This window comes from Phaenicophaeus curvirostris, chromosome 13, assembly GCF_032191515.1.
Source record: "Phaenicophaeus curvirostris isolate KB17595 chromosome 13, BPBGC_Pcur_1.0, whole genome shotgun sequence".
Lineage (NCBI taxonomy): Eukaryota > Metazoa > Chordata > Aves > Cuculiformes > Cuculidae > Phaenicophaeus > Phaenicophaeus curvirostris.
Window position 1 is genome coordinate 9,243,534 of NC_091404.1, and position 14,373 is coordinate 9,257,906.

Genomic DNA, 14,373 nt, shown 5'->3' on the forward strand with positions numbered 1-14,373 from the left:
CGCTCCATGCTTCCGGCCCGCCGCGAGCTGTCAGCGCGGCCGCCGCGCTTACCCACAGCGCCCCGCGCGCGGCCCGCGGCGCCCCCCGGCGGCCAGGGGAGGCGGCGCCGCGCGCCCCCCGCCCAGCGCCCCCACCCCGAGCCGCGCCAGGGGAGCAAGGCAGGAGGAATAAGGAAGGCACTCGTCGAAGAAACTTCCTAAATAAGTACGGGACGCCCGGCCCAGAGCTAGGTGTGTCTTCTCGGGCCCGTGGAAGGAAGGACTGAGAAAGGAAGAAACTACACTAGCCTTCCGAGATGATCTCTCATAGAGGATGCTGGGCAGTCACAGCTGGAAGGTGTTCACAGCCCAGTCCTGCTTCTTTCTTCGCCCCTTCTGGAAAAGGCACTCATCGCCTCCATGCCTCACCTTCACTGCCTCCTTCACCTCACAGAATCATGGAATCACCAGGTTGGAAGAGACCCACCAGACCATCGAGTCCAACCATTCCTATCAAACACTAAACCATGTCCCCCAGCACCTCATCCACCCATCCCTTAAACCCCTCCAGGGAAGGTGACTCAACTCCCTCCCTGGGCAGCCTCTGCCAGTGCCCAATGACCCCTTCTGCGAAAAATTTTTTCCTAATGTTCAGCCTTAACCTCCTTGCCTTCATCACCTCACCTTCACCTCCTTCGCTGCCTCACCTGTGCCTCCTCAGGTTTGTCTGTGGCTGTGAGGGCTACAGCGCAGCCCTGTCTGCAGCCAGCGGGGCAGCTGGTGCCCTACAGCCCCAGGGCGCCTGCCTGCAGTGCCCTGCACAACTGCAGCCCGCGTCACACTGTTCATTGGAAAAGGGGTAAGTCTTCCATTAACACTGATCAGTTTACATACCTGCTTGAATGGCTTTAAATTAGTATTTTCCAGGATGTATTGGATTAAAAACATCCCTAAGTTTGCCTAATATTGCGATGTGAAAGTAGAATTGAAACAAGGATCTTCTCCATTGGCTTGGAAAAAAATCAAAGCCCACCCAGCACTATGTTGGACTGAAATTCAACTGAACCAGTAATACGAGGAACGATTCATAAGTAATGAAGCGCAAAAGATCCTCTCCATTATATTACACTTTCACAAATGCAATATCATTATTGCATGTAGTGTTTATCATTATCATGTAGTGTTTACAGAATAAGAACTATTAGATATTCTGAACTTCTCCACACTACTCCGAGATGTCACCAACGTATTCAACTCAAATACAGAAACATTAAATATTCTAATAAAAATAGCTTTTTTTTTTTATAAACCACAAGTAAGTAGAAGGCAAATACACCAGAATATGCATAGCTTTCAAAATGTAAAGTGTATCATGAATAACTGAGTATCCTTCTTCATAATGCAATGAGTCATTTACCTTAATAAGTCCAAATTTGGGATGATGTTATTATTTTGGAAACACATACTGAAGAACTTTGATGGGAGAGTGAAACTTAGAGGACAAAAAAAGTCAAATACATCATGTGTATTTAGAACACACACACTCTGAGCTTCCCTGAAAAAAAACAGTGCAATTCAGTGTATATACCAAATTAAATTGACTTGGTACACATTTATTCCTTTGAAAAAATACTGTTCTAAAAATATTCAGATGTCCTCTAAATTTTGACTTATTTAATGAAACTATAGCTTTAAATTTAGTTTTCATATGCAAAATATTTACATTTTATAAACTTGCAGAATTTCTAATAAACTATATTATATATACTTACACAAAACTTAATTTATATATAATCCTATTATATCTTGCAGATCAAAACTCACCACATGTACAATAATTTACAATGACAGAAGCATCAAGCATCAAAACACCCCCTTTAAAATAACAATATTAGATAAGAGTCCTCTACAGTTCTGCATTGCGATTATTTCCTGGATTGCCTGAATATCATTAAACTTCTGAGAATATGCAAAATTTTAATTAAATATCAAATAGCAAGGTTTGTGCCGTCATAAGAAATGATACGAAGGCTTGAAACTAGGATTCACTGGAAGGTTCGATATAACTACCCATGCTATATGTGAATCTTGAATACTGAAGTCTCTTAAACACTTAAGAATAACTTCATTGAACAAAAGTGAAATTAAACAGTAAGCTATAAATGTACAAGTTTTCATCAGTATTTATAACAAAATTTTTGCCCACATTGGTATAAAAGCTCCTTTAAACAGGCACATTTACTTTAGAAGACAAGCACAAGCTTTCATACTAAGGCTATTGCTGCATATTTAAGCATGTCTCTCTGGGTCTATTCTTAATTATATAAACCTTCTTTAGAACCATTTTATTCTGCATTAATCCAAAGAACAAGTATTGTCAACAGTGATAATTTATAATACGCTTTAGTGCTGACAATTCACCAAAACAGGACTTTAGAATCCAGTACAATTGTAATTTGTTTAAAAAAAAATCAATTTACAATAAAAATATTTTTCTTTTATTTTGATATCTACTAAGCTATTTGAACTTTTTAATTGGAAGCATATCAGTGAAATCCCTTCCATGGTTTTGTTTATTTTGAAAATGGAATATCTGAAATTCTCAGGTAACCAGAAATTTTCAAAACTTCTCTTTGAAATCTTACAATAGAATTTATTTGTATCTCAAACTCCACAACTGTATTCCTAACAAGAATACACACATGCCTAATTTTACACAACATGAGTATTCCTGTTGCCATTAATGTGTTGATTCATGACATGTAAGACTGAGCATGAATTTGCTTACAGGAACATGATCTACAACATAATAAATTAAAATCTTCTTATGAAAACAAATCAATTAAATTTCAATTGTACTAGACTTTCCAAAATAATGCTTAAAGCCCTCCATATCTAAAAGTTGATTAATAATGTTCCCAGCCCAAAGGTTCTGAAAGGCACGTAACGGAAGAGTTGGTTTTGTTTGTTGCAAAGTCCTCCTCAAATGAAGACAGTCTAAAATAATTTCTGTTAGGACAGTCTAATGTAAGGCATTAAAATATTCCTCTTTATGCTATAGATCTATGTTAAGCACCACTTGCTGTTACAGCATAGAACGAAGACAACACTTTCTTCAAAAATGTGTCTGTAGATGGGACACCATTTGTGAGGGAGATGCTGATGAGGCTGATGAATTGGGTATCCTAGAACTATTTGTGATCTGAAGTTCTTCAAGTCTCCTTATATAATCGTCACGTAATGCAAGGAGCTCCATGTAACGCTGCTCCACTGGATTTGGCTGCTAGAAAGAGATCTGTATTAGTCTTATCACTTCAGTTCAACTACTTCGACACAGTTAAGCTGCTGCAGTATTTGCGTTTTCTTGGCATTACTCAGTAAAAGGAGAATGACTAAGTAACTGGCAGCTAAGCAGTTTGTGATGCTAATGCTCTAACTCTTCAGGGATCAGTCAGCCCTATTTCTAAGCCTCACCATTCACCCCTTAGTAGCACCAAATAGCCTTAAAAAATATTCCTCCAGCCCTGTCCCTAAGAAAAGGGGCTAGAAAGAGCTTGAGGGTAACTTGAAGCTAAGAAGTGAAATAAGCTCAGTGTTCTGAGAAGAGCAGAGTTCACTTTTTTCTCTATCTTTACAAATATAACATTGAAAACCTGAACAGATTACAGGCACTATTCTACAAGTCAGTTATGACACAAAATCCTATTTCTTTAGTCTAAAAAATATTTTGTACATTATAGAGGATTTACTTACTTGTTGCCGAATTCTTGGGTTCCACCTAATGTAGTAATTGACCCAGAGCTCTAGATGACGCATACTGGCTACTGGATAGAGTGCTCGATTTAGCTCTTTAGTGTAAAAAGGATTGGTGTATTTAGATTTTTCACTGTTTATCAGAGACCATAATGACAATGTTTTCTCAGTCACTTTCTAAAACAAAATTAAAATAAGAACAGTAAATATTTGCACAAAATCAGGAAATCCAACACAGAAGCCGTGGTTACATTCTAAAATTAATACACTTTCAGATTTACTTTGAAGCATAATAAGTTACTGTATTAGAAATGCTCCCAAATCAGTGCTTGACAAGTATTTTAGTGACTGCACAGTCTTTAAGCTGCCAAATGCAAGCAATTTACCATGAAACTATTCCATAACAAGAACTAAGCCAATTCAAACCCACCATCATACAAGGAATACAACCAAATACAATAAAATACAAGCAAAACTTTTTGTAACCATCTAGAGTCAAGTTAACAATAGAATTAAACAATCAGTGATTTGACTAACCTCTTTTTCTCTAAGAGACTCACTGTTATACAGGAAAGTACCAAACCGGCAGCTGTACAAGTGATCCAGGATTGTAATCAAGAACTGCTCATTGAATTCAAAGGCCGTAGGAAACTAACAACAGAAAAGACAAATTCATTTTTTACACTGCAAAAGCAGGGACATATGCACATGCCCCAGTTAAGAAGCTGAAGGTGGCATTTAGAAGCCTGCATACATCTACAAATAATTTCAAGATAATACTTTCATATACTTTATAGCAGAGCAAGTGTTCAGGTGACATGAGGCGTTCAATTTTCTCAAACTGGTAAATGAAAAGAACTCTCCTCGAAATGTTCTAACTGCCTTTAATTTCTAAGAAGCAGCATAAAATACCAAATGGTTACAGTTACATTTTTACTAGCAAGAGAAAATAAGATATCCATACTACACCCTTTATAGTGCAGCGCCATACAGGAAAATATGGGTTTAGCTCCTAATCTTTGTCCCTAAATGGACTAAGTTTGCTGCTTTGTTTTATTACTTACTGGAAATACAACATTTAAATCACAACACTCAACAACTCCCAAACTTCCTCTTCAGGCTTTCACAAAACAAAATTTGTCCCTGTAGTTCAAGGGACTGTTCCACAAAAAAAAAGGTGAAATGAAACAATAGATGCTATTATGATGGATGCAATTCCTGCAAAAGGATTCTGCTGGGTTACAGCTCTCATTATGTTTCTGAGAAGCCCATGTCTGAGACACCCCAGCCTTGCATGCATAGCCAATGCCATGTTAAGCAACCTAACTATAGTTTGTATCCACTTTTAGAAATGGGGTAGAGAGATTGTATGGTTTAGAAATATATACACCCTTTTTGACTACAGTGTCAGAGCAGAGGGGCAATGTTGTCCTCAAAAATATATTTTTTAAAAATAAGGATCTAGGCTTTTAATTCAGTACTCTCTTAAGAACGTTATCTTCTGAAGAATGATATAACGTACCTGTTTAGACATCTGCCATACACAATCAATGAACTGGAGAAAGATAGGTGATCTGTCTGCATCAGCATGGTTTTTATCTCCGTGGCCTATTCTCTGAAATGAAGCAGTACAGCAACCTGTTAACCAAAACAGGCTATTTTATAGCCAACAGACATTGTTTCTTATTTTGCACTACAGCATCAATACTTCTGTAACACTGTAATAGAGCAACCTGTTCTTATGATTACAGACTTAGTTACTGCATCAAGGAGGAATGATTCAGATATACAGAAATACTGCAGAAGTGCTTCAAAGATATCTGAGAAAAGCTTCAAAGTGATAATTTGTTCGTTTATAAAAACCTGCTAATTGTTGGACAAGCAGAACTTTTGAAGTATCCACTAACTTCACAAATAATTAAGATATATTTTGAACTATATTTATGTAATAAATTTGCTAAAAGCCAAGTTAAAACCACTTTGTCTTCTGCAATTTAAGCCACCAGAGAACGTAGATCAAGCTACCCATACAGGTTCTCTTTCCTCTTCCCTCTCTACATCTGAACCTGAAGATTTTCCCTGAGGTAGACAGTGAACATGAGCGAGCTCAAAAAAAGTGTCCGTGTTCTTGACAGAAAATTAATGCACATTTTGAAAATTCAAGTGAGCCGTTTATTCCGAGGAGTCCAAAGCGACAATCAAAGGAATTCTCCCCACAGACAAAAAAAGCAGGTTTGGTAAAAGCAGTTTCCTTCCTTTTCACTTTTGATGGCCAAAACCAGATACAAGATTCGGGGAAAGTAAATTCTATTAAATTTCTAGTTCTGTTTGAACCTACTTGCCTGGAGAAGACAAAAGAAGAGCATGTATGTTGAACTAAGATGCTGTCTATCTGCCAGTACGAAAGCGGGCTTAATGTCTAAAGGATGTGAAAAGTGATAAACCCAGTACGCTACTCTGTAAAAGGAACTGCAGTATAGGAATGGGAGGAAATAAAGGGAGATGAGGGATTGTAGCTGAACTCAGTCAACAGTAGCAAGCTGTTTAGTAAGGAGAGAAAATCTTTCCACTTTCACTATGATTAGCACTTTTGCAATGTCCCAGTATCTTGCATGTTTAGTCATGTCTACGTCTCATATTTCTTACAACAGAACACACTATTAGAACATTCCACATGGTGCACTAGCAAACTATTTTATCATTTGGATAAGTTCACTATACATAGAAAAGCTGAGGTAAGGAATTCCTTTTCAACAAAGAAACTTATTACGTTTATATATTAGAAAATATATAAAGGACCTATTACGTAGTCTACTGTTTAGTTATTCGTTATTAAAACAATCAAATTGCAATCCTGGTAAACATGAAAACATGAAGCTTGTTCTAATGCAGACAATGTAAGAAACACCCTACTCTTCCCCAACTCCCCACTTGTGGAAAGGCATCAAAAGGATGGTTTCAGAGATTAGGTTCATGAAATGCTAAGTGCACTGAAGTGCCTAGTCTTCACTATTAAAATTCACAATTCTATCAAATAATTACCAGACTAAAAGAATGATCAAAATATTTGCTGCTTGCATTATCTGTTTTTATTCTACAGAACATGCCAGTAAAGGACACTCTTCACTAAAAGCTAAATAATCCCTCAAATCAAAATATACATTGCTCTCAGAAAACAGCAGATGGCTAAAGGAGAGGGGCTTCAACCATTTCCTAAGATTATTACTTGAGCAAGCAAGTTGGGAAAAGAAAACAGTACTTTAAACAAGAGCAAGCTATTTAAATCATCCTTATTGCTGCTACGTTGTCAGAGATGAACCAGTGGACTGAGCTGGTCATCTGGAAGGGTGTGAAAGCTCTACCTCACTAACAGGAGAAAAATGTTACCTATTGAGAGAGAAGAAACTCCTTCGATTACTCAAACTAAAAATAATATTCTAATAAAAAGAATCAAATTATTCAAATGTATTCATAATGGTGAGGGACACAGAGAGATTTCTTTTTAAGCTTTATGTTAAATCGTAACACACGTGCTGGGCTACAAGTCTCCTAGTGACACAATCTGATTTTATCTGCATCATGACTGTAGCTTCTTTTAAAAATGCAAAACTAAATATAGCAAGAATAAAAACGCAAGCCAGTGCTCTCCTGTGGCTGTACCAAGACAGAATACTTCAAAGGTTTATATAACGCATCACTACTAGAAGACTACAGGTAAGGACACAAAAACCTGGACCGCAGCAGATATCATTCACAACAATCAAAATGCAAATCTCCCAAGCCTCAAAGCACCTTTAGTGTGTCAGATCAAAGACTGCCACAGCCTACAAGCACTCTTCAGTGGTGAAGTGATTCATGCTGAGTACTTATACCTGAATTTCCAAATGACCGAGACACTCTTGCAAACGTAAAATGGGCAAGAAATAAACACAGGTATATTTTTCCATTTTTCTGATTTTTCCAGTTTGCCTATTTTCCCCAATTTTAGCAATATTAAATAGCATCTTTAGCATATTGCACTAGGGACAAATTGTCTGCGGAAATAAATTCTACTGAAGGTGTGGAAGCTTCTTACTGTGAAATACAAGGTTCAGCATCAGTGAGCAACACTGTTGTAAGGCTCCCAACTTATGTTTTGTATTTACATATCCCAGCACACTCTCCCTGGCAATCTATTATTCTTCTCCAGGTTCCTCATACGAATTATGGTTGGATTTGATGATCTCAAAGGTCTTTTCCAAGCTAGGGATTCTGATTCTATGAATCTCCTTGTTAAATGCTTAGCGGCCAAATTTAAGAGAAGTTCCAATAAGACTCTGGAAAGTTTCCTAATCAGACACCCTTGACTTCGTATTATGCATGGGTAAGATATTAAGGACTTGCTACAGACAATTTCTACTTAAACTTCTGAGCAGCTAGAAGAAGACTTAACAGAACTAAAGCCACTATTACCAGTAACAACCTCTTGAGAGGTATTTTGACATATTTATAAACTCTTGGGAAGAAGTGTTCAAAACATCATTAAAAGACACTGGCCAGACTCCTTAATCTGCCTCTGATGACGTTCAAAACAGTCCAAAGGGAGAGTGAGGGAGAAGCCCCATGTTGCAACCTTATTTGATCTTCTGAAAACTTTGGAAGGACCTAATTTTTCTGCCTTCTCAATTTCTTTGCTCAATATGACAGTAATCTGAGCAATTCTGTGGTTTTAGAAAAGTGTAAAGGGCAAAATATGAGTTCTCAGAGAAAGAATAGCTAAAAAAAATATTAACCAAATGGGTTCAAAACCAAAAGCTCTGTGCAGATTTACCTGGAAGTGTTTTAAATCAGAATTCCAAAATAATTAAAACAATTGTCAAACCTTGACACAACAAACAGTTTAACACTGAAAGCTTTTTAGGCTGTTAATGTTGCATCGTCCTTGCAATTATCTTCTTACCGATGCAAATTTGTGTCCAAAGCTTATCCACTCTTTTTGCACCAGAACCTCAAAGCCTTCAATTGTTCTGTAGTAGCTGTCTAGCATCAACATGGCCAGCGATGTTAGCTGCGCTGTGCGGTCCCAGCCATCGCTGCAGTGAACCAGCACAGAGCTCCTTCCTGAGGAGACCTTGTCTGCCACTTGAATAGCTCCTGTCAAGACAAGCTAGTGAAGAGGAACAAACAACACAGAAGATTAGTGTTATCACTCCAACAAAAATAAATTGTTTTCTTTGTATATACACAGTATCTAAATTGATACAGTTTCCATTGAAGACCTAAGAAGCATGGTGTAGTTAAAGGGAAAAGAATTTTCTAGGAGATCCAAGTAAATTTCTTGTATAATAGAGAAAGAGATTGGTTCTCAAATCCCCTGCAAAGATCTAATTAATCTCACAGTAAGTTCTTGAAAATGGGGCAGAAAACAGCAACTTTGATAAAAAAAGCTTATGTTCTTCAGTTTAAGGAAAGAATGGATTTACCACAGGAAATACTAAAAATTCTGTATTTCATTTGGCTCCTTTCCTTGAGCTAAATTACCGAAATCTCAGTTCTTGGAAGAAGGATATTGTACCCTTCTAATAAGATTGTTTTCCAACTATTAACTTACAACGAGAATTTTATTAAGTAGGATTCATTACATAATACTCTAAATAATTTTGCACAGCTGTATTTGTGGCAAAAGGTTCAAAGGTCAACTAGTAAGAACACTGGTGAATTACCAGTTCAAATATTTTTTTGAGCTACAAGATGAAAATGACAAAGTTTACAAACAAATTGACAAGATGTATTCACAAAACCATAATTTACAAGAATTAATCACATAAATACTGATGACTAAATTGCTAATCCTTCACAATGGCAGTTATGTCTCATCCTGTATTGCTAGAAACCAAAATAAATCAGTTCTCACATATGTAAAGACAATCAGACCAACAATGCACCCCTCAAACAGCAAGAAGATACCTTTATATGTTCTAACCAATGGGTTGATTCCAGACTTGACAACCAGTGTGATTCTTCCACATTGGGATAAACAATGTCTTTCAACTTCTTCAAAGATTCTCGCATGACATGAATATTATGAATGTCCAAGAAGAAAAGTTCTGCATTGGGATATGCATCTTCACTCTCATATCCTCCCCCAGTTGCCTACAAACAAGAGATCTAAAATTAACCTTAGTCACACAGACGCTACTGTAGCACCTTTTCAATAGTGCAAAAAGGAATTGAATTCTATTCATACTTTATTTTGTAGTTGGGTAATACATAATTCCTATTACTTGTTTAAGTCTCTGATGCAAACTTTGGAAGGTCAAACACTGGAGAAAAATATTCAAGGGCTTTCCTTTATCCAAAGGGACAAAGGCACATGGCCAGAAAAACATTCCAGTTGCTCCAGCTGGCCTCACTCCTTCCAAAACCTCAAAGCAGTAACCCTAGAATAATTTTTACTTTAGACGAACACTAAAATGGTTCTTGATACTGCTGGGCCTGGAGACCTTCGACTAGGACTGAACCAGCCAGGTAATGGACACTGAACCAGCACCACACCAGTCAGGACTCAGACTGTTTTGTACCTTCCCTATTACTTTTGAGATTCATGATGGAAACAGCTTTTCCTTGACCAACTGACATTACGATAACTTTTCTTCATTTATGTAGGCTTTTCTCCACCACAGATTAAACAAACTCATGATTGTGAACATAAAAGAAATCAACTTACTTCCCAGACAGATTATAAAGGTTAAATTGAAATATTTTTTTTTAAAAAAGTACATCACACAAAACAGCAATTACTCCTAACACACTAGGATCACCCCTTCAAGGGAATACAGTTGTTCATTTCTTTGTTTCTGTACCAATTAGAAAGAAATACAGTCAAAAGGATTTGTCTATTTTTGTATATTGCTAATTCAAGACAGCAAATCTCAGGTTTACTAGAGATTTTTTCCTGTGTTTAAACTGCCTACTTATTACTACATTTATCATTGAACTAATATTTAAACAGATAAAAATGGTATGTTTGGCCAAATAAAATTAAACTTAAGAATTCAGTTAAGAATAAACTGTTTCATTCAAGAATTAAGTTCAAGAATCTCAGATTCTTCCTCCAAGCAGTAAAACAGTAATAACGCTAGAGTTTACTTTAAAGTAACTTTTCTAACACTAAATGTTATTGCTGAAGATTAAACATGTATTTAGATTGTTAACGAATTGAAGAACCACGTAAGTAGAAAGTCTATTCTACCGCTGCTCTCTCAAAACCCTGAATCACCACCACAGCAGAGGATGTGCCTGGTCACAAAAGGAAGCGGAAAACCCACACATATTTCAGGACGCAGGGCCACTGATGAGGTTTTCCAAAGATAGCTACAAAATCGCAACATTTCCTGCAGACAGCAAAAATGTGCCACACCATGAATTGTGAATTATTTTTGCTCTTAGAAACTGTTATAGCCATCAAATGCAGATCAGACAACAATGTAAGGTACGGTACAGCCTTTAGTATCACCTACATTGCTGTTCAGTAGCATGGTACTTCTATCCTATGCTCCCTATCTCCTACAGATGTAGGGGTATTCTCAGAGTTGCCAGGCTCTGAGCTAAAAGTAGTAATGATTGCATTTTTCTCTTTCCTTCGAGTACTACGAAATCCTGGTGATGAATGATTGCAATCTTAGCACCAAGGCTGCCACAACTCCTACTGACTGGGTGGTCTTGACCTATGTACAAAGAACACAGGAATGCACGAGTAGCGTAGCCCAAGGTTTTGCTTATACTGATCTTCACAGCAGTTCAAGAAAACTTTTCTCAGTGCTGATCGACATTGGCTTGCACTCTGTATGCCAATGTCCTTCAGACCTAGAAATGCACCCTCCTGCTTTTACTGCTACGATTGCGTATTTCATATTTAGGCATATCAGGGGTTAATTAAAAAACATTGGTGAAATATATAGACCATTTAAAAAGCTGAAAACCGTGCTTCATACTTTGAGAAGTATGTGTGTACAAAGTTTGACCATAACACACCTTTGAAACAAATGGGGTAAAAATTTGAGTTAGTCCAAATACATGGGAATAGTTTAAGTTAACATCAGAATTGAGATTCCTTCCACAAGGCAAACAGAAGGATTAAATGTTTTATTTTCCTATAAAAATTCAGTGTGCAGAGGATAATGCAATTTGTAGGGTAAAATGTGAGCAATTGAAGTAGACCTTCAAAATACAAACCATCAGATTAAAATGTAAACCAAGCCAAACAGCCCGAGGACAGAATCTCTGAAAGAATCTACGTTATTAAAAAAACCCACACAATCTTATTTCTTGCTTAATAAATCATGTTCGCCATCATAGATAAGAGGGCTGTAAAGGTACAGATGTGGGCATTGAAGCTAGAATAAAACACTAGCATTACTGTCCCTGTGAATTCTAAAGCAACCTAACATTTGTTACATAGAAACTTCCTAGAGGCAAACAAGTTTAACTACTTCCTATTCCCTTCAGTGCAAACATTGACGAGGACTCATTCCACTAAGTAAGTGTTCATTTTGTGCCAAAAAACTATTCAGAAGCTAGAATTCCCTCTCTGCCAGATAAGCACGCTCATTGTTTCACTAAGAATTCAAACTCTATTGAGCTCGTATCTCTCGTATTCTTTTCTCTGCAGACACTCAACTTCACTAGTAAGTACTGAAGGGGATTGCCCGCTTCGTTTGTGCTTGAAGTTCGGTGGGTAAGGGACTGTCCTAGACATGGAGGGAGTGAAGCTGGTATATTCACATAAGAAAAAAGCATTAACCATGTGTTCTTCATCTCCTCTCCCTAGGCTTTTCATATGAACACGAAGCACAGCCATGTCTGCTGTGCTCTATGCCAAATACAACACTGACACACCGTGACTGCCATTACCTAAGTATGCCTGAAAATCCAGTCCTCACCAGTTGAGATGGGACTGAGGGGAAATCAAGGCACCTTTTCTTCTTTAAAGGTTGGATATCTTTTGAGGTCCATTCCTGCGCTGTTCTAAAATTCTGATCCTGTTTAGGTTTTATTGCAAAGAAATCGTACCTTCATCAGATGGAAACACTACTTCTCTTACTGCAGTTGTCAACTACAGACACCTAGTGAAGAACTGGTATACAAGTACCCCAAATCATACCTATAGTGCTGTTTAGAGTGCAAATTAACTTATTCATCACTTTCTTTTTATTTGCTGGATGTCTGGATAGGTCTGAACTGGTACACGTAATCACTAGGAAGAATCAAAGGATGCCTATCAGTGGGTTTGGCTCTATGAACACAGCCTTTCCAGGATAGAATTTTCCCAGAGGATATGAAGCAGACCTGTGACTTGCACAGAGATGCCATGTCACTCCAACGAGAGGACATACTCTGCAGCTCAGCCTGCATCCACCTCACAGTGCACTGTGTAATCACATCTTATCTCAGTTCCATGCTGAGATCTGTGCTTGACTGATAATAGGGTATAGCATGTCTGGAAATTCACATATGATCCTGAAACGCTGATTATGACCTACTTTAGGCACTCATGGCCTCGAGCCTCAGTATTTGATTATGTAAACATATATTTGATTATGTACATTCATCTACATTGTGATTACTATCCAAGACCTTCTCATGGAACACTTCAAACTAAGCCATCTCTCCACCCCCTTCACAAGTAAGGCTATTAAGCATCTGTTTACCTTGTTTGCAACTGCATTGACGTTGGGTCTAGCATCATAGATGGTCAATTTTGAGATCTGCCCATTAGCTTCCCTGATGATATCGAGATATCTTTCATCATCCTTATTCCGCTTGCCACTCATTCCAACAAGGGGTTGACTGCAGCGCATAATAACAGCCTGAGTCTCTGGATGAATCCATGACAGAACCTGGTCACATGTCAAAAACATTTAAAGAAGAACATTGTATTTAAAAAATTAATTGTTTAAATTTGGAAGTTACATTCTTTAAAACAGATAATAAAATGAACACTTTTTACTTTCTTTCTTCAAAAGATTAGCTTGCATAAATAATTCTGAAAGGTGAACTGAAAACAAACACATCAATGCCTGCTGAAACTAAGAAACAATTCAGAAGAATGAACTCATTGTAGAAACAGTGACTAAGATGTTCCAATTCCATCAAACTAACTTTTCTCTTTTTGTGAGAAAGGAAGGAAAGTTTGAACCTTCTGCAGTTTCCTGAATGTTTCCTCCTTTCTTTCAATTACACTTTGTTCCTCAGCTCTCTTTACAAACATGCTGCCTTTGTTTTCTTCCGAGCCAGAGGGGATTTACCACAAACAAGAGACAGTGAGCTGCCCAGGCAACAGATCTCTTGCAGTGCAAGAGATTACAGATAAGCACCCCAAGAAGCAGACAAAACCTCTAACTTTATCATTGAATATTCTCAACCACTCTGAAAGTTGTGGGTTACAGAACGAAGGAACAGCAGAGTTCAAAAAATACCAACCAACCTTCAGAAAATACTCGCTCCTGAAACACAGCCCTTAGTTGTATATCTAGGAATGAGACCTGTTAGTGCGTGAGTGAATATGAATGGTTATTCTCTGGTAAGAATAAAATTACTATTACTCTTACTGTACAGGCACACAAAAGCCCTGTCATGAATTTTGGGATGACAGAGAAGATA

At 37.6% G+C, this 14,373-nt stretch overlaps 1 protein-coding gene across 4 annotated transcripts in view; it reads right to left on the reverse strand.

The window, feature by feature from the left end:
* Positions 1-1,256: 1,256 nt before the first annotated feature.
* The window catches only part of MTM1 (myotubularin 1), a 32,019-nt gene continuing 18,902 nt past the window's right edge, over positions 1,257-14,373 (reverse strand). For 3 of the 4 annotated variants that reach the window (XM_069867364.1, XM_069867363.1, XM_069867366.1), the window contains 7 exons: positions 13,422-13,610; positions 9,679-9,864; positions 8,672-8,878; positions 5,255-5,347; positions 4,270-4,383; positions 3,733-3,909; positions 1,257-3,262 (listed from right to left, as the gene is read on the reverse strand). In XM_069867364.1, coding sequence (XP_069723465.1) covers positions 3,095-3,262; positions 3,733-3,909; positions 4,270-4,383; positions 5,255-5,347; positions 8,672-8,878; positions 9,679-9,864; positions 13,422-13,610 — 1,134 coding nt within the window. In that variant the 3' untranslated portion in view covers positions 1,257-3,094. The remainder of the gene's footprint in view (positions 3,263-3,732; positions 3,910-4,269; positions 4,384-5,254; positions 5,348-8,671; positions 8,879-9,678; positions 9,865-13,421; positions 13,611-14,373) is intronic. The other variant, XM_069867365.1, reaches the window with a different exon arrangement.